The 25774-nt window shown below is 43.1% G+C and overlaps 1 protein-coding gene across 1 annotated transcript; it reads right to left on the reverse strand.

Annotated features, from left to right (window-relative positions):
• Window positions 1-1504: 1504 nt before the first annotated feature.
• Window positions 1505-25774, reverse strand: LOC124625385. The gene is made up of 2 exons (XM_047149167.1): window positions 25699-25774; window positions 1505-2753 (listed from the first exon to the last, which is right to left on the reverse strand). Exons 1-2 carry the CDS (start codon window positions 25772-25774, stop codon window positions 1621-1623), a joined length of 1209 nt encoding a protein of 402 aa, XP_047005123.1. The 3' UTR covers window positions 1505-1620.

Below are 25774 nucleotides of genomic sequence, written 5' to 3' on the forward strand. Positions count from 1 at the left end.
TCAGACCAAGTGACACGTTTCCATTGATCCACGTTCCAGGCTCGATAATCTAGAAGCCAATGTTCAACAACGTGGGCTGAACGGTGTCCTCAAGACCAGTTACGCCTATGCCAGAGTTGTACACTGTCGTCAGGTCTGACTCAGATAGCCACTTAACCTACTTTACAGAACGGGCAAGCCTCCACCCTCCACATTCTTTGATGAGCACCTTGTAGCCCACTCGTAGTTTCACTGGTGCCTGGGCATAATAGGCTGCCCTTTGTCAAAGAACTTTGTCAGTAGATTTTCCCATACGCACCCCCTACTGTCGCTAGAATGATTCTCCGCTCGCCCATGGTCGTCCTATACACTTTCCTTACAGTATCAAATGCCGACTGCACCCCCCGGCAACATCCTATCTTGCGATGGCCATTTGTCGTAAGGATATGGCCCATTAATGTAGGCTTGTCCTTGCTTTTGCTCCACTATAATCGGGTCCTGCAATTTTATACAAAGGCAATATAAAATGGTAAAGTGGAATCGGAGTTTTCTGAGCTAAGTGGTGTTATAAAATTTTTCACCTGTCATACCGTATACAATACAACATTTAACTTTATACCCACAGTTTCCCGATCTCAAAGATATAGTTAATTGCATAGGAGTTCATTCTCTGCCCGCATTTTATTCTTGGTTTGTTTTAAAAGGGACAAATGCTGGTGTCTCAGCGCCGTATTTTACATTCTCGTTTCCTAGCCTTACTCACGAACGAATGGACTAAAACATGGTGTCGTGTACTAATATTCTGATTGGGTTAAATTCTATTGTCACGAAAATTTGTTTTAATCACTTATTTCATTTGTTCCTTGCTCCTATCTGATTCTTTTAACGTCTTTCTGCACATATTCGTAGTCGGTCGTCTTAATACGATGATGCAATGGATCAGCAGCCATTGTCGCAGCCTTAAGTGCTTATTGCGCGTTCCAAAAACGAACCTATCTTCATTCAGCAGCCAGAGCACGAAGTGCGATGTCACTTTTGAACGTCATTTTATTACAAGACGAATTCTGATGCAAAACTTTTAGTTATCTTTCCACGGCCAAGCATTATCGTATTAAATGTGGACCGACAGCGCAGGCTTTGACGATTTTAATTCCCCCTGTCATTATAACCGCACTTTTTACTTATTCTTTACAACTAACATTCAAAAAAATTATCATTCAGAGGTAGAGCTATTAGACGTACGGTCGAAAGTCTGGGCTATTAGCAAGACGACTAGAAAGACAAACAAAGATGACGAAGAGTGTCTCATATAATAGAAAATTAGATAAAGTATGAAATTAATTGTGTGTTTTCGCATGTAGACGTAATTTAGAGTAATCCAATGTTGCTGTCCAATCACCAAACATGCTGTAAAATAAATGTGTCACAAATAAAACCAAGGTACTGGATTGTTTTATTGATACTGGTAGAATAATTTTCAGGTAGATATGGAATTTGTGAATTTTTATTTCAGGATTAGATGTATAAAGAAGGCACCAAGAAGATTCATTTGAATTATACATATAAAGAAACCACAAGACTGTAGACCATCTGAAATACAGATATCCCAAAGTCAATACGAAGTGCTGCTATCTGAAAGGGTTAGGTAAGCAGAGAGTGCACAACGATGTCTGGCGCATCGGGCACGCTTGCCTTGAAATCTGCGTACTGGCAGCAGTACGAGTATCCCTTGCTCTTGTTATGGGCGTCCCAGGACAACCAGCTGATATTGCGGCACACGTCTGGGCAGACTATGTAGTCAGGGGTTATGTTGTGAACGTGTGGGTTATTTACGCCTAGGAGCACCACAGCTGCGTTAGTGATCGCATTGAACACGATCTTCCAGAAGATTTTCGGCACTGGAATGTACCTTCTGTGATGAGCATAAAGGTACAACTTCGTCGTGACATTATTCGCGTTGGGCAGCGTCGCGATGCCGTGAGTGCCCGTGTAGATTTCCAGGTCGACCAACCTGTTCTCAGCGTAGGAACGTACATTGTTCTCCATGGTGTTCCAGTTGGCACTGTTGAACGATTTCCACTGCGGCGCGGCGTTCACGTAGAAGTACGTGGCGTTTTGCTGTGTGCGGAGCATGAAATCGGACCTAGCGGCGAGGTGTCCCCTGGTAAGGAAGTTAGATTTAGTAATGTACCCGCTCGCCCCGGGACCCAGTAGTGTGGTGAACGTATTGACCTGCGTATTGAAACTGTACTGCATATCCATGTTGATTTTCCCGAAGAATCCGCCGCCCAACCACGTGGACTGGAACGAACCGCTTTGCTTGCCCCCTATGTTGGCGACCATTGTGAAATTGTCGTAGACTGTATTGTAGGAGCGATCATCGAAGCAGACATCAATGAGTGTGTAGAAGTCTGAGCCGACCCGGTAGCCAAGTCGGATCATCTGGTACTGACGTTTGCTGCCACACTTTCTGCCCGTCACCTGGGCCGATTGCTCTGGCGGGGACAGGCAGTCGAGGTCAGCGAAGGCGTATGACCGTCGTTTGACGACGAAGGTGGAGGCCGAAACGCAGGAGGCTGTCTCTTGCTGTCCACTGAAGAGCCGGAGCCTGCTGCCAGGACACGCCAGGGTTATTTTCTGCTTATAACTGAGCGAGATTATTCCCGAAGAGTTTGGCTTCACGAAGCCGTGCACGTCTTTTCTGACACCGGGCACCAGCAGTAGTGGCTGTGGGTTGGGCATCACGGATCTGTTATTCACGTCCACCAGGCAGCCTGCAAATTTGAACAGAAAGCTCATACTGGTTGCACAGATACATTACACTCGCAACAGGTTTTTAAAACGTTACAGTACTACAGCCGAAGTATTCGCACACAATATTTCATAAGTTCGAAATTACTACGTTAAAACATGTGTCGTTCATATGAGAAAAGTATCACAGTAAGTGAGATTACGAGTCCATTGTTCCGTAATGCGCAATTACAAAAAAAAGTTAGTCCGTAGTCTATTCCTAACGTCGGTACATCTGTACACAGAGCAAGCAAAAATGAAATCAAGGACTAATTTAGAAATGGGAGTAAAATTCAGGAAGGAGAAGTAAGTACTAAAAGTTGAGGATATTGTAAATCTAATAGAAATGACAATGGTCTTGGAAGGTCTTACGCCTTACAGGCGTTGATAAATATCACTTCTATAAGCAGCTAAAGGTCTGTTATTTCATTGTAATTTCATTCTTCAAGAGCTGTAAGATCACCAATGGGATCGTACATGTCCGAAAGAACAGATACCATCTTCATAGACGTAAGGTTCACTGGCCAATGATCTTCTTCAGCCGGCCGGGGAGGCCGAGCGGTTCTAGGGGCTACAGACTGGAACCGTACGACCGCTACGGTTGCAGGTTCGAATCCTGCCTCGGGCATGGCTGTATGTGATGTCCTTAGGTTAGTTACGTTTAAGTAGTTCTAAGTTCTAGGGGACTGATGACCTCAGAAGTCCCATAGTGCTCAGAGCCATTTGAACCATTTTTTGATCTTCTTCAGTGCGGATGCACTCACATTGCCCGAACTCTTACGAGAATCGGTAGATTGACTGCAATGTGTACTGAATATAGTGGGCAGGGGCACTACAAATGTAGTGTGCGGACAGCAAGTTGGACATATGGGTCTCACGGGGGCGTGCCAGAGATCAGTCCCTGCAGTCGCAGTGTCCTCTATGTCCTCGATGGCTAAGTCGGATAGAGCGTGTGCCATGTAAGCAGGAGAGCTCGGGTTCGCGTCCCTGACAGGGAGCAGATGTTTTCAACTGTCCCCGTTGATATTCATCAACGCCTGTAAGCAGCTAAAGGTATGGATTTCATTGTAATTTCATAATGGAGTGTATTATATTTAAGTCACGGAATTAGATTACGAAATGGTAAACATTAAAAGCAGTTGAAGAGTTTCGCTATTTAAGGAAGCAACATAACTGATGACGGCAGAAGCGAAAGTAAACTGACAAAAGCAAGTTAAGCACCCTTGAAAAAGAGAAACATGTAAACATCGATTATAAATGTGTTATTGAATCTTTTGTGAAAATTATTTATCTGGAGTGTAGCTTTATAGTATTATAAAAGTGAAACGTAGACGAAAAACAGGAGAGACAAAAGAAAAATGGAAGACATATTGTTACAACATGACTTACACGTGTGTTACATTACGGCGATTCTGCCTCTCTCTCCTGCGTGAATTTAGTGATATGTTGATAGTTTGATGAAGTGGATAATGACGGGTTCGATACAGAACAGTTGTTACTGGATCACCAACAATACGATTTATTACTTAAAACATTATTAATCTCAAGCACTTTTTTAAATTTCCACAATTTAGTAATATTCCACATGCCGCCACACGACACTGATCGGTTCACACTGAAACTCAAAAGCTAACAAGCGCGGCGCCGGTCATCATGTAAGAAGCGAATTACCAGTTCCATCGGAACAATGCCTGCAAGCACATCGTCTGAGCTCCCCCCGGCCCGACTTAGAATTACAGAGTCTGACTCCCTCCACCCGACTAAACGGTCTAGTCCAGCAACAAAAATTACACGGTATTCAAGGCACTGTCAGCGAGCGACGATAATTTCGGAGTGGTGCCTCGGCGAAACCAGAGGTATCTGCAGTATACTCTTACACTGTGCGATAATGCACATCAATAAATTTACGAGCCTATGTTACACACAATGATAAATATCTTGACGAGTGACAATATAAGAACCCCATATGGTGCTCAGAATAACACTGAATATTGGATATGTAGATTGGTTAACGAATGAAGATGTTTTCATGGAAACAGAGAGCAAAGAAATTTGTAACGCAGCCTGACTAAAAGAAGGATTAGATAATGCATATGTTTTTGGATGGGGTCCGCCTTTAGCACAACATAATTTTGTTTTTTATCCCAAATGTGTTTCACTGCAGTTGCAGCATCATCAGTGGGCTTTTATTTTATGGCTGTTAAACATAAAGAATGTTCTTTACTGTTTGTATACATGTAAATATTAGCAATTACAGATTTTTGAAGAAAGACATAAAATTATGAATTCATACATTTTCACCACATGGTGTGATTTTCCTGATGCATTCTGTTTTTACAGTGACTGTTTTCTTTCGCAGTTCGTCATCTGCAACCATATACAATTTAATGTAGACAAATTATTTAAGCAAAAATTACGATCTGGAAACTGTTACGGCTATGCTTGAAATTAATTAATTCTATGTAGAAGGTTTCGTGTTTGTGTGTGTGTATGTGTGTGTGTGTGTGTGTGTGTGTGTGTGTGTTTGAGACAAAGTTAAGCAGTCGAGTGATCAGGCAAGGGACGTGCAGGTTAGGGCGGCATCCCTGTGTTTAGAAAGCAAGTATGTAGGTTTGGGGCAGAAAATTTTAAGACGCAATGAATTCAGTGACAATGAGCGCTCTTAGCCCCGTAGTCTAGGCAATTTGCCATCCGATCACTTTGCTAAGTTATTCAATCCGATTGTGTGCCTCCTAATCAATATTTCAGAACTGTCTGTGGACAGTTCAAATCAAGTGCAGAAAGCCTTACGGCTGCTTTTGAGATTTGACTCTTGCTTTAATCTTTACCTAATGGGATATTGGGTACTCTGGTTTCAGAAATCTTGAGACATCAGTATTCTATGGGGCGGTTGAGGGCAATTATTATAGGCAGAGAGTTGTCGACACATATGTTCAGTGAGCTTGAGCGGAAGTATTATTGGCAGGTTCAGACATCGTCGGAGATGTTGAGCCAATATATGGAACGAATGTTCACAGCCATGCTAGTCCTCGGAATGTCCATTACTGAGTCTGATAGCGTTTTCAACATGTTGGAGGGCATGTGCCCCAAGGATCGATCACGTTTGCTGTTTGTTCGCCGTCCCACCAACTTTGGTGAATTGCAAGAACTCTTAGATTCTATTGAGGCCCTTACTTATGGTGATGAGCAGCGTAGGGTAGATGTAGGCTTGGCACTGGTGCCTTCAGTTACCTGGGGTGACAAACCCTCTCTCAAATATGATTCACTCACGTGCAAGCGTTGTTTTCGTTGTTGCCTGCATATCCACCTTGTACGCAAGTGTCAGGCTGTGCAGGCCCCGAGGCCTAAAGGCTGACACTGTGGGAGAGGCGGGGGAGGGAGCGGGGAAGAGGGGTGCAGGGTTCATACATGTCAGAGATGGTCACCCCTTGGTGAACACATATTCAAGCTGCGACAAGGTCGTCGCTCCCTTATGTTTGTGCCCATGTCGGACAGCAACCTCTGCGAGCATTATTGGACTCCAGCAGTTATTTTTTATTACTTGACTATAAGTGGTATTTGGAGTTTGCCATGTCTATAAATGATCTCCTGTGTGCCCCTGCCCTCAGAGATATCATGTGTCCAATCTGCAAGAGTTCCCTCTGGTTGGGGAGGTGCACAGTAGCTTGTACATTTGCAATTTTTTCTGGCTGCTTGAGAGATTGCAGGGCACTCTCACTTCTGATTCGGTGTAGGGCATACGATCTACGGCTATTTGACTTCATACATTGTGATTTAATGGTGGGCAGCAGTTTATGGTCTTGTTTGCGTGCTCTAGGGAAAGAAATACGGTAAGATTTACCTGCGTTCAAAGGAACAGTGTGCCAACTTAACGACTGCAGTAAAAGCACGGCGTTGGTGGGGCGACAAAGCGCGTTTTTTCTGGAGAACGGTAAGGAGACATTTCCAGACGGGCCATGCCATGGTCGCATTGTGCAGAAACTCATTAAGCTTTGGCCCCAGACGTCCAGGTATACGGCCTAGCACCAAAAAGTCGCCGACTGCGCATTGTAGGCCTTGTTAGTGAGCAAGCCGCCAAAATAAATGTAAACGTTCTGCAGATGTCCTTGGGACAGGAAAACTGGGGCCCAAATGTCCAGACTCTGTTTCAAAACATCTTTTGTCAATGTGAGTTTATGGCCGTTCTTTGCAAACTTTGAAATGGACGCAACAGGGGAGATAACAAGCTGTTTATGGAGGGCTGTGCTTCCACCCTGTATTGTGTTAGCAAAAAACACGGCAAACATGTGGGAAAGAGGCCGTGAAGCTGAATTTTTTTCCGTTTTCTGCCAATCAACTTTAAGTCTCTGATTGGTCAAATCGGTTTGCAGTGCAAAGACCATTCACCGAGCTTAGAATGCCGGGCTCCAGCTTGTGATTGGCTTGTGTGGAAATGGGGGAAATCAAAAAGAGGAATGTGCTTTTGGAACCGAGCTGACGAGGAAATGGGGAGAAAGGGAGATCGGCACTCTTTTACAAGCCTCTTGCACTGGCGCTTCGCTAGTAAAGAACTGCAGGTCTCTACATAAATGGTGAGACTTGTGTCCTTTGCTAGGGCGCGACTTAGAGCCTGTGCGCACACCTTCTGAACCATCAGAGGTACTGCTTATATCATCATGGTCACAATGAGTGACGCGTGGGTGTACTTATTTGTCTTGAGTTGGCCGTCTAAACATTTGATGTATTCCGACAAGCACAGTCGTGGCACGGAGTCAAATTGGTTCGGTAGACCAGCAAATTGGTCCACCTGCACACTGGAATCCATCAGGGTTTCAGAGGCTCTTAGGGAAGTACCTGCATTCTGAATTAACCGAACACGAGACCGTGTAGGCCTACTTGCATTTTTCGGGAACGCGCATTTAATAACTGATTTCCGCCGTCCATGACTTCAGTCGCCGAACACATCATAGTGTGCCGCCTTGACCAGTAGGTCAGTAAAGTATTCGCTGCTGCAACATAGGGCTATAATATCTATTTCTCAGCACCCTGTTCTTTCGAACCATATTTTTCCTTTTTTTGTGTGGTGGAATATAGATGCTTGGTGGTGGCGTAGTTTGATGCCATAACCTGGATTCACGTGTATGAGGTGAGATAAAGCGAGTAGTGTTCTGGTTAGTGTCATGTGTCGATCCCCAGCAGATGATTTTGTCCACCATAGATCCCATTTTAGTAAGGTTTTTGTTAAATAAATATTTTTTTGTATGATGATTCTTTAATAATTTTGTTGACTTGTCTTGTTTAAGATCAATAAATCAATTGTGAATTAGACTACAACTTCTCCCTGAGTTCTGATTAACAGTTCCTTCGCATTTTTATGGCAGTTTAGATCAGAAACATAAGGAGTAGCTTTATCGTTTGGTGTCCACTGTGTGGATCTTTTACTTCATTAACCGTAATCTTCTTTCATGGTTAATCTCCTGGTTGTAAAGGACCTAGCAGTTAACATATAGCTCAGTTGCGATTTTTTTCAAAGAACTGAGTTGGTCCTTAATTTTGCTAGTCGTGCCTTCTTTAAATTCTCGCCAGGTGAGAAGATAGCCCTCTGTTATTGTCGCCATCCAAGCGTCATTAATTCTGTAACTTGTGAGACCGGGGAGTTTGACATGGTTCATCTTCAATTGGAGCAGGCCACGCATTTGTTGGGAGAGTTTCCTGATGTTTTGTCTAATAATCTAGGAGTGACTTGTGTGATCCTATATGATTGATGATGTTCCTGTTCAGCAGTCTCCTTATCGACTTTCGCCCCCTAAAATGAAAATCTTGAGGCTTAAGCTGGATAATACGTTGTAGGATGGAGTTATCAGGCCTTCTCCTTATGCCCTGTCGATTTTTCTTGTCCCCAAGGCTTAGGGTCAGGACTACAGAGCAGCCACGAATTATAGGCTGCTGAATGAAAAAGTTGCTTTAGAGTCAGTCCCCTTGCCTGAACTTCACAACTATTTCACATGGTTCTCTGAGGTGAAGTGATTCACTCTGTTTGACTTGAATCAGGCCAATTATCAAATCTCTCTCACCAAAAAATCTGAGCATGTCACAGCCTTTTGCACTGACTGGAATCTCTATGAGTTCAATAGGGTACCATTTGGGTTGGCCACCGGAGCTGCTGTTCTCTCTCGTTTGTTGGAACATGTCTTGACGGACTTGCTTTCGTCTGTGTATTTAATTACCTGGATGACATGGTCATTTATAGTGTTTCGTTTGAGGAACACCTTTCCCATCTTAGACAGGTGTTGTCGAGCGTTGTGATGCTGGATTGACCGCGAAGAAATCTAAGATTACTCTCGCCAGGAATCAGGCTTCATTTTTGGGTCATCTAATTTCTAGGGATGGCGTTAGTATCGACCAAGAGCGAATGAAGGACTTGAAGAGGTCCCCAACCTACAACTAGGAAGGAGGTAGCTACGTTTATTAGAATGGCCAACTATTTCCGCCGGTTCTTTCCAAATTTTGCTCAGGTTGCTGTCTCTCTTAATAACCTACCCAGGAACGGAGAAAATTTTGTGTGGGGCGAAAGCCAACAGTGTGCTTTTGAAGCTATTAAGACCCCTCTCCCCGGTGTTGGCTGTGCCCAACTTTGGCAAGAGATTTATTGTACAGACCGAAAAAACACAGGGACTGCTGCGGTTCTCCTCCAGGAGACCAAGGTCAAAGACACTGTTCACTTTTGCGTAAGGAGTCTGTCCGGTCCCAAATTGAATTATTCCAAGTATGAATGTGAGACATTGGCCATTCTAGAAAAGTTCCAATTCTATCTGGAACATAGGGAATTTGATTCAGAGACCAATAATCGGGAGTTAAGTAGGGTGCTGACCAGACCCGGGAAAACTGGTAGAATTGCGAGGTGGGCGTTCCAGATTTCGGCGTTTCATTTTAAGGTGCGCCATATTAAAGGTTCTGACAATCAGGTAGCCAATGCACTCAGCCGCATGTTTGAGGAGGAAGATACAACTGAGGGAGATCGAGCCGATGGCTCTGATGAACTTGATTGTACTGCTGTGGGCGAAGTGCCACAGTTATTTGCCAATCTTAAAATTAAGGAAACGATTAGTGGGCAATTGTCCAGGAAGGAGGTGCCCAGCTTTTCACTGAAGAATGGTATATTGTGTAAGCAAGTGGGTGAACCTGGGGAATTCAGGTTTTGCTTGCCTCTTGAGTTAGTCCCCTCCATCTTTCATTACTACCACCGTTCGCTGGTGGGTGGACATTTAGGCCTGTACGAGTCCTTGGCGAAGACCTGGCCGTCATTGTACAGGGATATCTGGCGTTTGGTTAGTGAGTGCGACTCTTGTAGAAGGAACAAACCCAATGACAGCTCGCCGAGGGCGCTATTACGATCAGAGCGCTAACTGTACCCTACGGATAAAATCTTTACTGATTTTATGGGCCCCCTTCCCCGTACTAAGAAAGGAAACCATTATCTCATTGTGGTCGTTGACCCATTTTCGCGATTTGTTTGGCTCGTTCATAGCCAAGGGGTTACTGCCGCTACTACTGGACACCTCACTAACATCTTCTCCTGGTTTGGCACCCTTAAGGCTCTGGTGAGTGATAACACTCTAGCGTTTGTTTTTAAGCAATTTAAACAGTTCTGTTTTTGCAATATCGTTACGCACATCATTACCACGCCATATTATCCTCAGGCGTCCTTCGCCGAAAGAGTGAACCATAATCTTAAGTCTTCCTTTATTATATACCATGATATGTGCGCAAGGAAATGGGATACTACCCTCCCTTGGCTCAACTTTGCGTTTAATATCGCTCATCACAAAGAATCGAAAGCTGATCCTGTCGCCCTTCTGTTGTCATATCCCCTCAATTATCCACAATCTAATTTTTGGAATATTAATGATGTTCTGCCCGCATCTATCACTCCTGATATCCTTAAGGAAAATTGCCAGTGGGTTAGGAGAAATATCAAATCAGCCCATCGTTGACAGGCAGAGCGCTATAACCAGGACAGACGTCCCTTTGAGCATAAGCGGGGGTTAAGATGTCTCCCGCACTCGGAAGACGAAACTTTGGGAATTGACACAGAATTCATCAACCAACCACGGCATAACAGCACGGATAATTATAATGGACATGATATTTCCGGCCGTGAAAGACTACATTTTAGTATTTGCAGCATCACTTAACATGACAATTTCTGTCACGTGTTTCCAGCATCATAACGTACACAAAATGACCTGGGTGGCACCAGACAACAATACTAGTAACCAAACTGATCATATATTAATAGGTACCAGGCACAGCACTGATGCACTAGACTGCCGTATTTTGAGAGATGCTAATGCGAACGCTGATTATTACCTATTCCAAAAACTACAGGGAGAATTTAAAATGCACTCAAAGTTAAAGGAGAATGACAAAATAAGTATATCTCAGAAGAAATATCAATACCCATAGAAAGGAATTTCAGCCAAAAATAGCACAATGCAGAGGACAAAATAGTGAACTGATAGCATCACAAGAGAGATTGTTACATGGTTGGGCAAAGTAGTTTAAGGAATTATTATATTCAGAGAATGCTGAAGCATGGGATTTAACTGAAAGCCAACAAGTGGAAGAAGAGGAAAATGGGATGCCCTCGTTGCAAGAGAGTCAGCTAACTATCCAACCATAAGTCACCTGGCTTTGACGACCTGCCCGCTGAGTTTATTAAATGTGGTAGAAACATCTAGTTAGACGTATGCACCCCCTGATCTTAGATACCATATATTTGTTGATTTTAAAGCAGCATATGACACTATAAAAAGAAATAAGCTTATTGAAGGCATGAATGAAATGGACAGACCACAACAGTTAATACCCCTCGTAACTTTGGCTATGGGAAAAGTAGTATGTTAAGTATTGGATACAAGGAAATTTAACACCAAGTTTTGAAACTAACTGTGGACTGAGGCAAGCGGTGCACTCTCATGTATGCTTTTTAACTTAGCTCTAGAGAAGGTAATAAGGACAGCTCAAATCAATAAAACAGGCACTATGTTCAGTAGAATGGTGCAGACGTTTGCCTATGCAGATGATATGGATATTATTGCAAGAACAAAACTAGCTTAGACAAACATTAGGGCACTGGTGGAAGCACCAACAGAAATAGAACTGGAAGTGAACTTCAATAAAATGAAATACATACGAATAATACGACCAGAACTAAATACAATGTTAGAAATTGACCAGGCGCAAATAGAAACTGTTACTGAGTTTGTCTTGGGATATTGGTAACATCACAGAACGGTATTAGTATGGAAGTAAAGCGACTCATTCATCTAGTTAGCCGGCCGGAGTGGCCGTGCTCTTCTAGGCGCTACAGTGCGGAGCTGAGCGACTGCTACGGTCGCAGGTTCGAATCCTGCCTCGCGCGTGGATGTGTGTGATGTCCTTAGGTTAGTTAGGTTTAATTAGTTCTAAGTTTTAGGCGACTGATGACCTCAGAAGTTAAGTCGCATAGTGCTCAGAGCCATTTCAGCTAGTTAATATACTGAGGAGACGAACGTCAGGGGACGCCTGCACACCTCGTGTGCGACCTTCTTTTGCCCAGCGTAATGCACCAACTCGACGTGGCGTTGACTCCCCCGCAGAAATATTGAGCCATGCTGTCTCTCTAGCCGTCGATAACTGCGAAAGCATTGTCGGTGTAACATGTTGTGCACGAACTGACCTCTCGATTATGTCCCTTAAATATTCGATGAGATTCATATTGGGCGATCTGGGTGGCCAAATCATTCGCTCGAAATGTGCAGCATGTTCCTCAAACCAATCGAGAACATTTGCGGCCCAGTGACATGACATTGTCGTTCGAGAACGTGGGTCCATGAATAACTGCAAATAGTCTCCAAGTAGCAGAACATATTTCAAGTCAATGATCTCTTCAGCTCGACAACAGGCCTCAGTGCATTGCAGGTAAACACAGACCACACCATTATGGAGCTACTGCCAGCTTGCACATTGTCTTGTTGACAACTTAGGTCCATCGCTTCGTGGGGTCTGCGCCAATTGAGACAAACAATTCTATTCGGGGAACATGCGCAACTGAGCATTATACCAGAGGTTGAAAATACCGCTTCAGTTGCAAAGTTCTTTTTTTTTTCACACACGACTGGTTTCGGGCTCCTATAAGCCCATCTTCATGTGTCGTAACTCCATGCTCTGCGCTGATCGGTAGCACACCGCGCCTACTACACGTCCACCGTGGCGCTCGGGGGTTACAGCACCAAGTTATGACACCTGAAGATGGGTTTATAAGAGCCCGAAACCGGTCGTGTGTGAATAAAAAGAACTTTACAGCCGAAGCGGTATTTTCAACCTCTGGACTTACCAATTGAAATCGGTACTCATCTGAGACCCTAGGAAAAACCGACATGTTCGCGAGCGCATGAGATGCTCAGCAGACGTTCTGTTAGCATATCCATTCGCGACGGTCGTCTGCGGCCATAGCATCATAACTCCAAATTTCGCCTAACGGATACGTTCGTCGTACGTCCAACACTGATTTCTATGGTTATTCCACGCAGTGTTGCTTGTCTGTTATCACTAAAAACTCTAAATTAACACCGCTGCTCTCGGTCGTTGCGTGAGTGCCGTCGGCCTCGGCGATATTAGTGGTGAGAGGAAATGCCTGGAATTTGTTATTCCCAGCACTCTCTTCAGCCTGTGGATCTCAGAAAACTGATTTCGCCAACGATTTCCGAAATAGAATGTCCAATGCGTCTGCTCCAACTACCATTCCGCGTTCAAAATTTGTTAATTCCCGTCGAGAGGCCGTAATCACGTCAGAAAGCTTTTCTACGAATCACCTGAGTGCAAATGTCAGCTTCACCGATGCACTGCCCTTTTACAGCTCGTGTCGCGATGCTGCCGACATCTGTATGTGTGCATATCGTTATCCCATTTCGGTTACAGGAGTAACCCGTCCACACACAGCAACCTTCACATGCTGCGTCACATTCAGCATATGAAGATTGCTGTGAGTGGACGGGTTACTCCTGTAACCGAAATTGCAGATCTGAAGATGGTTCTAGAGGAATCGAATCCGGTCATGTGAATAAACATTATTGCAATCAAGACAGATTATAAGTAACTTTGATATGAATAAAATGTCAACAGAGAAAATAATGACTGTAATATTATGAGTCATTTTGTCGAGTCTGATAATATTTTGTGACAAATATTGTAAATATTTTCCATTAATCGCAGAGATAAAGAATACCATATTGCAATACGTTCCATGAAAGCATGAAACTTCAAGTTTAATATATATACACAAGAGCCATGTTACCCGCGCCTGTTTGTTCTTTGTTTTTCTCCTGTTTGTTCCCTCTTGCCTGTGGTTCGATATATGTACGTATAACTCGCTGACTGTATGAGCTTTAAAGCTACAATATATTGTTAATTGAAAGTATCTTAAGTTTAATTTTTAAAATTCTTCTCCATCCACGTCAAATTTATTTAAAGATAATAATATTGCTGTCGATTGCCCATCTGGCTTCGACTGTTTCGTTGGCGCTGAGACCGCCATTACGTGTACTAAAGAATATTTGAGTGTTTGCGCGCTTCATTGCCAAAGGAAGATGATCTTAAGTGCTTTTACGAATGTTGACAGTCAGTTTTCAATATTAAAGCTCCTTAATATTTTTCATTACGAAATTTACTCAGAGATTTAACACCGCAAGGCTTAGATGAGGGCTCACCTCTGTTTTAAAATATTTTCAGTTAATTCAAAGGATTAAAAGTTAACTCAATTCTTAAAGAGGTAAAGTTAGAGAAATTCTTTGCAATTATTTCAATAATACGCAGTTCTTTGAACCATACTTTCTTTCTGTGTAACGTTAGATTAATTTGCTGGGAAAAGAAATCATTCTATATTCTATATTATCGTTGGGATAGTTGCAGGTTACGTTACGTTGTCATTTGTTGAAATAAAGCGTAGCATTTCCATTAATAATAAATAATTTTTTGCCTGCTTATTGAGATTACATCCCTCTACGTATATTTAAGACGCATTTACTCGCGCTCAAACTATACGTGGAGTTCCAAAAACAATATTCAGAGTTTATATTGCTATTTTATATGTCATTGTTGTAGATTGCGATCGACGCCAGCCTGCGTATTTCAAACCACGCGTAGCAATTTGCACTAACTCATACGAAATAACTAAATTAATTCTACACCACAACAGTTACGAAGAAAAGAGGTAATGGTACTATTGGCGCCCGTTGACTCAGGGGCCCGATTGAATAATACATAGTATACGTTGTAATTTTATTGTGTTTTTATTGTAATCTTATTGTATTTATGTGTGTATTAATGCAAGGTTGTATTTCATGTCAGGTACAACTTGTTGCTGGAATATAACCTCGCTCGCACGTGCTGTGTATGACAAAAATAAAACCACACACGAGTAGTCCGGGATCTATTGAAGACTGTATATAAGGTAAGGCAACCACTGTACGTTATTTTACTATTTTGTGTGAGTAGGTCCTATTTTTCGCTTGATACGCCAAGGTGCATAGAGCTAGGGTGTGTCAGGGAATATTTATTTTGTGTATTGCAGCAATAGGCTGCTGTGTGCGTGTTAAGTTATAACTAAACTTCTTCTGCAACCGTTGTTGTGACAGATTTTACCGAAATAACTGCTGGAAAGTTATCAGTTATCAGTACCTCTATAAGTTGTATATTAATTTGCAACGTTAGTCGAACAAGAACCAGGCAGCAGATTAGAAAAGAGACGAATACTCCGATTCGGAGTCAAGTCCACGACAAAACTGAGCTGCCAGTTCAGAGTGAAGCTATCGCAGAGTCTAACATACAACAAATAGTACCGGAAACCGAAAAGGAATGCCGGATAATTCCGGGAGCCTAAATGGGTGTATTAGGTAATGGAGCAAGTACAGAAGCTTTTACCTCTGCCGAGGTGAGATTCGAGTATAGCCTAACAAATATATCACCAAGTAGTATACCGGGTGGGGGGGGGGGGAGGGAGGGGGGGGTGATTTTATTAATCTGTTTCTGAATAGCCGGCCGGTGTGGCCGTGCGGTTCTAAGCGCTTCAGTTTGGAACCGCGTGACCGCTACGGTCGCAGGTTCGAATCCTGCCTCGGGCATGGATGTGTGTGATGTCCTTAGGTTAGTTAGGTTTAAGTAGTTCTAAGTTCTAGGGGACTGATGACCTGAGTAGTTAAGTCCCATAGTGCTCAGAGCCATTTGAACCATTTTTTTGTTTCTGAATACGTTCGTAGAACAACAGGAAGAAAAATATCGGATTATGCAGAAGAGAGAAAGAGATAGGATTCTGCAGAAGAAGGAAAGGGATGAGCTTTTGCTTGCCCAATTTAACAAAAATATGTAAGGACAATTAAAAGAAAAGGATGAGCATTTGCTTGCCCAAGTTAATGAAAGTATACAAGAGAGAGAAAGAGAGAGAGAGACCAATATATGACTACTTCGTTAAATGAAATTTTAGCAAAACGAGATGAAACTTTAATTCAGAACTTGGATGATCACTTAGATCCGATTAAAAGTGAAATCAAAGCCATGAAAGAGGCTTACACTAGCGTACCAGAGATGGTTAACGAAGTTACTGATCAGTTAAAGATGTGCCAAGATAACCAAAACTATCTAAGCACTAAAGTAGAACATGTTACTGTGGGGTTAGACCTGTTATCATTGGAACTAACTGAGCAGGTAGATCAGTGTCTCAAAACCCAAGCAGAAAAGATCGAAAGTGAACTAACCCAGTTTTTGCAACAAAACGATGAGGATATACGTGAACACGTCACTACGGAATTAAATAAGGTTGTAGGAAAGGTCGCTAGAGAAGTACCAGCAGCTAACGGCAAACCTATCGAAAGTTTGCGTGAGGAATTAAGCCAAGTCCAGCAGGCCATTCCTCAGTGGAGAAAATAAGTAAACGAGAGAATTGCCAAGCTGGAACGCAGAGAATCGATCGTGCAAAATGCGTTGTCCGATGGAGAAAGCCTACTTAATCATAGGAAATTTCAGACCTTGTCTACGGAAAAGAAAGTAGTACATCCCGTGATATTTATAAAAAGTTTTAAACGCTTTCTGCCGAAAGTGTGGGCAGAGCGAGAAAAAATACAATTCGTCACGTCGCATATTACTGGCGAAGCAGCCTTATGGGCTATGGGAACAGCTGATAGCTGTAAGACGCCTGACGAATTTGAAAAAGTATTCCTAGCTAAGTCAACTGGGGGGCCGAACCGCTCAATAACCCTGGGTTCGGTGTGGAGCGGCGGTGGGGTGAGCGGATTGCTGCAGCCTGTTGTGGGGTTGTGTACCACTGCGGGCTACGGCGGGGACGAAGCCGCCCCGTCGTTTTTACGTCCCCAGTTCCATGCAATACAATACAACCCCTAAGTTCTGTCTACATGTTGCGAAATAACAACGGACAAGACGTGCGTCAGGAACTTTGCGCCGAGCCCCGAACATGTAATGCAGAGAAATCAGTAGTGCAAGCTGCGGTATATATAAAGATAGGCGATGTATCAATCACTCGTCATTTTACATACTGGCGCTACTACGAGCGTGATAAGTTATGAAATTTATAAAGAATTGAGTCGTCTGTACACAATACCAACTTTTCAGGCACAAGATTATCGCGTTTTAGGTGCCATATCTGCCAAGACACAGGTTGTCGAGATTCAAGTGCAGCTGGAGATTACAATAGGAAATGGAGCCTTTCAGTGCACGTTCCTCGTATTAAAAGGTCTCTCAGCACCATGCATCCTGGATTGGGATTTTATCAGAAGGAGGAATGCGACTATCGACCTAGCCTCTGGATCCTGCGCGGTAGACAATGAGGACCAGCGAGTCGTACTGGGTTGGGTTGTTTGGGGGAAGAGACCAAACTGCGAGGTCATCGGTCTCGTCGGATTAGGGAAGGACGGGTAAGGAAATCGGCCGTGCCCTTCCAAAGGAACCATCCCGGCATTTGCCTAGAACGATTTAGGGAAATCACGGAAAACCTAAATCAGCATGGCCGGACGCGGGATTGAACCGTCCTCCTCCCGAATGCGAGCCCAATGTGTTAGCCACGGCGCCAGCTCGCTCGGTGAGTAGTACTGGATTCGATAGCCACGGAGGAGTACATGGCAAATATTGCCGCAATGTCAGTATCGTGTGTACAAGGCCACACTTGTTATTTATACACAGTAACTCACCTAGTCAGGGGTACTGTAGCTCACTCCTGTCTCATAGAACAGAGGTGCTCACTAATTAAGAGCTCTTTAGACAGAAGGTCAATGAATCGGTAAGTATGGATAAGCATCAGATAGCACAGGTCACTGGTTTACGCAATTCGTTCACGGAAGTGTTTTCGGAGAAACCAGGAACTATTAAGGGATTTGTGTATGACATGCATGTGTACCCACACGAGAGTTATTGACGCGCCACGTACTCAATCCCGTGATCTAAAAAAAGTGGCAGTAAATAAGGAAATTAGAAAGATGCTCGAATGTTGTGCCATAGTATGTAGTATGTTTTAGTATGTAAGTGATTGTCAGCCAGCTTGTTTCTGTGCTGATTTCAGTATGTAATGACTAAATGAATGCCCTGGGGGCAACTTTTAATAATTCTGCACAGATTATTAATTAGTTGTATTTTTTTAACAAAGTTCAGTAAGAATTTCATTGGTAACTTTTAAAGAATTTAATTCAACACCACAAGCTGAAATGCTCTTAAAGCAACGAACATTTAACGTTTTTGCAAGATGTTGCAGATGGTGCAACCTATCTTTTCATGCAGCTTTAGTCTTTTCTTAAAGATTTCAAAAAGACAATCGTATATATTTCCTGTTCGTAGTAGTTAGCTGTTTTTCATTTAGTGATAAGTATGTTTTTATGTGTGACCATTATTAAACAGACTTGTGGTAATGGTGTACGCGATATGAGATGCACCATGGAATATCAAGTGGAAATCATTTTACTTGTGACTGAGATTAGCATTTTCTGCGGTTGTTGTGGCAGGAACACACACACACACACACACACACACACACACACACACACACTGGTGTCCTATGAGAAGATTACACTTACTAGCCACACTTCACAACTGCATTACTTTGTAAAAATCGAGCCAGAACCTTGTTTTTTCGGAAACAAGAATCCAGATGATCAGATGATCACTAACTGGGATAGAGAGGTACATAAAAAAAGCTTTGTCAGCAAAATTATGGATCCTATTTGCAAAAAAGAAGCATATGCATCTATATAATTGTAAGTTTGAGAACGACAATGTGCAGAGATGCATGTGCATCGGACAGACATTTGTCCAAGAGACAGACATTAAATAGTGATGTTAGTGAAACTGTAAAGACTCTGTGAGAGGAGCAACAGTGTTGCGTCAGTGCTAGCTTCAATAGAAGTTGTGACGGTGGACTTAAAAGACCTGTCGAGTGATACATTTCGAACTGCCGTGCAGTGAAGCGAGTCAGAACATGTGGGGAATCCTGTTACACATCAACGTGACAGAGTGCCGTAATGACTGAAATAACGGCGTCGAGCATGTGCAAGTCTAAATACTTAAAACATTTTGTGTCAAATAAAATTTTCTGCTGTGTAGACAATGTGTAAATTGCCGCAGTGGGAAATAATAAAAATTATGAACCATACCGAAGATTATAGTCTGTGAGAAAGATTTATTTTGTAAGTGCAGTACAGCGAAGATTACCTGTCACAGACTGGATAAACTGGCGACGGATACGAAAATGACTACGGACAACATATGAAACAATACAAGAACACGAGAGACATTTTAAGTGTGTTCGTGTGCTAATCAAAAACTCTTTTCAGCAGACATTTTATAATGACTTTTTGCTAACGCCGCTGGACCTTTTTCATGTTTCGCCAACCCAATCGATTGCCACCCTGATCCCTAACTCCAGGGGTGGATCCTCTTAGTGAACCGGCGGGGGCGATCCAACACCCACGGCAACGTCATCGGCTGCCGACGGCGTGCCGCTGCGCAGACGACTGCCACTCGATACTTGGCGGGAGGCCGCTGGCTTCGTCTGCTCTCCGCTTATCCCATCGACACACGCCGACCTATCAGCATCCGCCTACATCGATGATACTGGGAGGGCCATCTTCCATGTTTACACCGCTGTTTTGACGATTATGTAAAGCTCAGTTCTATTTTATGTGGAAACATGTGTAGCATAAGTGACCCACGGACTATGAATATGTAATGTAAAGGTGTTAAAAACTTACGACAAACTCAAATTCATGTATAACAAACAAACAAGAAAAACATTCTACTTGCCATATTCCAAATATTCGAATATTTTTCTAGATGTGCACGTGATAACAATACCACGACTGAGCGTCATTGCTGTGAAAAAGCAAATACATCGAGCAAATTTCGATTAAATAGCGCCATAGAGCACAGTTTTCAATGATGTTTTCTAATGTGTGATTCCATGCGGTAAATTTGTAAACTTGTAAATTGTAACATGGTTATGGATATGAGTCTGGCTGGAAGCAACTGTCATTGTGGAGTTTTTTTTTTCCTTTATTGTGATTTCATTCCCCTGCCCCATATTGGGGCTGGCAGCGGCACAATCCGCTGCTCTTCAGCCGAGTGACATGACAACTAGTAAAAAGGAGAAAATTATACATATAAAGGCGATGAAAAGAGGGACATAAAAGAATGGAGGGAAAATATACACTGACATGGAGACGTTCATAGGGGAAAATTAAAGTCTACATAAAGTTTAAAAACACAGTTGGTGATTCATAGAGCACAAAAAAGACATTGAAGTCACATGCACAGGTTAAATTAGCAGAGTTTTGAGAGCGGATGATGTGGACAGAGACAGTAAATTTGTAAGACAGGATGTCATGAACTGCTATATATATTATGACCTTTGAACACTATTAAGGTAAATACATTGTTTGTTCTCTATCAAAATCTTTCATTTGCTAACTATGCCTATCAGTAGTTTGAATCTTTTATTTAGCTGGCAGTAGTGGCGCTCGCTGTATTGCAGTAGTTCGAGTAACGAAGATTTTTGTTAGGTAAAAATTCATGAAAGGTATAGGTTATTGTTAGTCAGGGCCATTCTTTTGTAGGGATTACTGAAAGTGAGATTGCGTTGCGCTAAAAATATTGTGTGTCACTTTAGTGAATATCTGAGTACGTTCAGTTTTGCTCAGCTGTTTGAAAATCAAATAACATATGATGTTTATCAGCACAGTAATTCATTAATTTTTTCTAAAGGGGCCATTACAAAATGTTGGCCACAGTATTAAAACACTTCAGACCAAAGACACCTTAAAACCACTTTAAGGGATGAAGCACACACGAGAAAGAATAAAACCTGCCAGGAGAGACCTGCCGAGGGAGAGGCCTAAGTGGATGGAAAAAGAGGGGAGAGCAAGGTGCAGAGGGGGAGGGGGTGGGATGAAAGGAATAGGAGGGTCAGGGGGTCTACCAAGAGACAGGAGACAGGCGGGGTGAGAGATGAAGAGGGAAGACAAGGCAGGAGGGAGTGCAGAGACACTGAAGGGAAGCACAGGGGAGAGAGAGAGGTGCAGGAGGGGGAAAGCTGCTCAGGAGAAGGGAGACAGAAGAGAGGGAGCCCTGAGGAGGAGGCAGGAGGAAAGTGGGATTAGAGTTGGTAGAAGGGGTGGACGTCAGGGCGAAATTCATCATCCGGGAGGGGTAGGTGCTGGAAGTTGCGTTGGGAAAGGAGGTGGAGGGTGTGGAGATGGAGATAGGGCGGGACGCACTGGTAGAGGTGCAGTAATGGGCTAGGGATGGAGAGAAAGGGGTACACTAGGGGGTGGGGGGGGGGGGTCGAAGAAAATGGTTCAAATGGCTCTGAGCACTATGAGGTCATCAGTCCCCTAGAACTTAGAACTACTTAAACCTAACTAACCTAAGGACATCACACACATCCATGCCCGAGGCAGGATACGAACCTGCGACCGTAGCGGTCGCGCGGTTCCAGACTGTAGCGCCTAGAACCGCTCGGCCACCATGGCCGGCCGGGGGGGGAGGGGGGTCGAGTTGGCAGACAATATACAGGGTGCGGAGGTGTTCAAGGAAAAGGAGAAGGTGTGGGAAGGGGATGAGGTCGTAGAGGATGCGCGTGGGGGACAGAAGGTGGATACGGAAGGCGAGGCAGAGTGCATGGCGCTACTTTCGTCGCTGCCCCTGAGGCAAGTGACCAACTGCACTTAGCTCACAGATGAATTCACCAACGTCATTACATTCGAATTGTCATATTGCCCGCAATTGCTTTACAGGGTATTTTAATTCCTTCTTTGCAACCATATGAAAATGTGTCTTTGTCATGAAATGCGTTTTCTTTTATTGAAATAAAACATCATCAATCGTGGTATATCAATAAAAAGAAAGGTTTTCGCGAAAAACAAGCATTTCCTTGTAGTTGCAAAGATGGAATTATAATATTCTCAATAATCACCAACGTCAGTTAAAATTTAGCACTTCCAATTACTGTATGAAGACAAGTCGTAGTTAAACGTTGTTACCAAAAAAATCTCGAAAAGTGCTTGCCCGAATTACTTTAAACTATTACAGAATACTCAATTCAACTTTCAGAGGACATAGGCTTCACAGTTCTTAAATATATATGTAAAGAAATGTTATTAGCTAAAATCTCAAAAAGTTCTTGACTGATTCACTTCATATTTCTGCACGATACCCTAATAAACGTTTTGGCAGAGATAGGCTACAAATTTTATTAATTTATATGGCATATGGATATGTATATAAAATCTATACTACAGTAAAAAGACAAGTTGTTTTTTAATGTTGTTACCAAAATTCTCGAAAAGTCATTGTGAGTTTTACTTCAGATTCTTGCACGATGCTCTTATAAACGTCCGGGCGGACATAGGCTACACATTTCCTTAAAACTTCATGGCCCATTTACTTCAAATTATTACATACCATTCTAATAAACATTTGGACAGACATACGCTGCACACTTATATGTTATATAAATGTATTTATGTATGTATGTAATATATTTACAGGAAATGTTCTTACAAAAGTTCTTGACGGATGTTCTTGAAATTTTTGCATGATATCTAAGGAGCGTTCAGACGGATGTAGATTGAATAGTTTTTAAAATACAATCTAGAAGTTTTCTATTAAAATTGACTGCGAGTATGATAATGTTGTCTTATGCTATGCTGTGAAAATGTGCGGTTGCTTTTTCCCCGTAGTCAGTTTTAACTACAATAGCAGTGCCCTGAAACATAAGACAAATTGTTTCTCTTAGACATATTCTTTCTCCTTATATATGTAATTGAATAATATTATATACACAACTATGTGCTGTTTTGTTTTCTTCCTCGGAGTCGTTTTTAATAGAAAAAAATGGCTCAAATGGCTCTGAGCACTATGGGACTTAACATCTATGGTCATCAGTCCCCTAGAACTTAGAACTACTTAAACCTAACTAACCTAAGGACATCACACAACACCCAGCCATCACGAGGCAGAGAAAATCCCTGACCCCGCCGGGAATCGAACCCGGGAACCCGGGCGTGGGAAGCGAGAACGCTACCGCACGACCACGAGAGTTTTTAATAGAAAACAGGAAACTTGTATCTATGGCTAATCGACGTATGGTTAGAACACTGCTACGGAATATGAATCGTCCGAAAATTATGATCCTACCTGCGCGCAGATTAAAACTAAGCGAAATAATGTCACTGAAGTTACTGTCCTCACGGATGCAGCAGCAAGTGAGATCTGTCATACGATTTACCCATTCATTTTAAGCAATTTCAATTCCCTATCAAGGATTCATTGGCAATAACAATAAACAAGGCACAAGGTCAGAATGAAAGGAGAAGAGGAAATGACAGGGGGGGGGGGGGGGGGCGGGAGGAGATGAGTGTAGAGATGGGAGGAGGAGATGGACAGAGAGAGAGAGAGTAGGAGGTGATGTACAGATATATGGCAAAAGGGAGATTAGAATGTATATTCAATTGCCATACATATTTAGCAATTACGAAGCCTTGCCGGGTTCGCTAAGCATAAATTATTATTGCCTCTCTAAGTATTTGTGTTCGTTACTGTGCAGGAAAACTAGTCACTAAGAAGTTCTTAAATTTAGAGAGGCCTTCGGATTCGGCTGTTAGCTGGTAGATGTACATTATCTCAACATACGGCTAAGAACCGCGGGCCGCACGAACACTTGATTCGGGCCGCACGCAGCCGGCGGCCCGCAGTTTGACGACCACTGATCCACACTGTTGCCCCTGCACCTGCTGGCGAGGCCGCTCACCCCTCCTTCAGGAAACGTACGTTAACTAGACCTCTCCAGAGATATCCCTCCGCGGTGGTTGCACATTCGCTACGGCTATCTTTGTTTCTGATGCACGTGCGAGGTCCATGGTTGTTTGGGGGAGAGTCAAAACGTGTAGACGGCAACCAATCGAAAGACCGATAGTTCTGCGTTTCCTCATTCACAATGGTAACGTGTCCATGAAATTTGTCATATCTTAGTCGGTATACATGCAGCGTGTATTTAGATTAAGGCAATTGATGATTCTTACATTACTGCCTATATAAAAAGTTCCTAACGCTGACCAGTCTTAATGCACCCTACATCTACATTTATACTCCGCAAGCCACCCAACGGTGTGTGGCGGAGGGCACTTTACGTGCCACTGTTATTACCTCCCTTTCCTGTTCCAGTCGCGTATGGTTCGCAGGAAGAACGACTGCCAGAAAGCCTCCGTGTGCGCTCGAATCTCTCTAATTTTACATTCGTGATCTCCTCGGGAGGTATAAGTAGGGGGTAGCAATATATTGGATACCTCATCCAGAAACGCACCTCTCGAAACCTGGACAGCAAGCTACACCGCGATGCAGAGCGCCTCTCCTGCAGAGTCTGCCACTTGAGTTTGCTAAACATCTCCGTAACGCTATCACGCCTAGCAAATAACCCTGTGACGAAACATGCCGCTCTTCTTTGGATCTTCTCTATGTCCTCTGTCAACCCGACCTGGTACTGATTCCACAGTGATGAGCAATACTCAAGTATAGGTCGAACGAATGTTTTGTAAGCCACCTCCTTTGTTGACGGACTATATTTTCTAAGGACTCTCCCAATGAATCTCAACCTGTTACCCGCCTTACCAATAATTAATTTTGTATGATCATCCCACTTCAAAACGTTCCGTACGCATACTCCCAGATATTTTATGGAAGTAACTGCTACCAGTGTTTGTTCCGCTATCATATAATCATACAATAAAGGATCCTTCTTTCTATGTATTCGCAATACATTACATTTGTCTATTTTAAGGGTCAGTTGCCACTCCCTGCACCAAGTGCCTATCCGCTGCAGATCTTCCTGCATTTCGCTGCAATCCTAAAGTAAAAAAAAAAAAAAAAAAAAAAATGGTTCGAATGGCTCCGAGCACTATGGGACTTAACAGCGGAGGTCAACAGTCCCCTAGAACTTAGAACTGCTTAAACCTAACTAACCGAAGGACATCACACACATCCATGCCCGAGGCTGGATTCGAACCTGCGACCGTAGCGGTTCCAGACTGAAGCGCCTAGAACCGCTCGGCCAATCCTAAAGTCACATTACATTGGAAAGAAGTAATGCAAAGTAATAATAAAGCCACGGAGAGAGTATATAGGCTTTGTATTTAGGACAGTTGAAGACAGTAAGCGAATGGACAAGGAAAAGAAACTTAAGATTATCGATAAGCTAAACCAAGTTTTCATAAGTACGTTCCCCGTATGTCTGGAGAGGTAGTAGTTTACGAGGAGTGTAGTGTGTGTTGCCAGTTTACAGTAATGAAACACGAGCGGTTAATGAGAAACAAACAAATTGGCTGAGGGAAGTGTTGTGTTGCGCGTTGAGGAATACTGTACCTCGTCGAGGCGGCTGGGAGGCGACGCCAGTCGTCCATAGCGCGAGCGCGAGCGCCAGCAGCAGCGGCAGAGACAT

Source organism: Schistocerca americana, chromosome 1, assembly GCF_021461395.2.
Source record: "Schistocerca americana isolate TAMUIC-IGC-003095 chromosome 1, iqSchAmer2.1, whole genome shotgun sequence".
Classification (NCBI taxonomy): Eukaryota; Metazoa; Arthropoda; class Insecta; order Orthoptera; family Acrididae; genus Schistocerca; species Schistocerca americana.

Excerpts from the sequence above, each read along its gene's own strand:
- LOC124625385 (XM_047149167.1), bottom strand. The coding sequence starts at position 25,774 with ATGTCTCTGCCGCTGCTGCTGGCGCTCGCGCTCGCGCTATGGACGACT. Across the intron at positions 2,754-25,698 it reads CTCCCAGCCGCCTCGACGAG|GCTGCCTGGTGGACGTGAAT; the intron begins GTACAGTATTCC and ends TCAAATTTGCAG.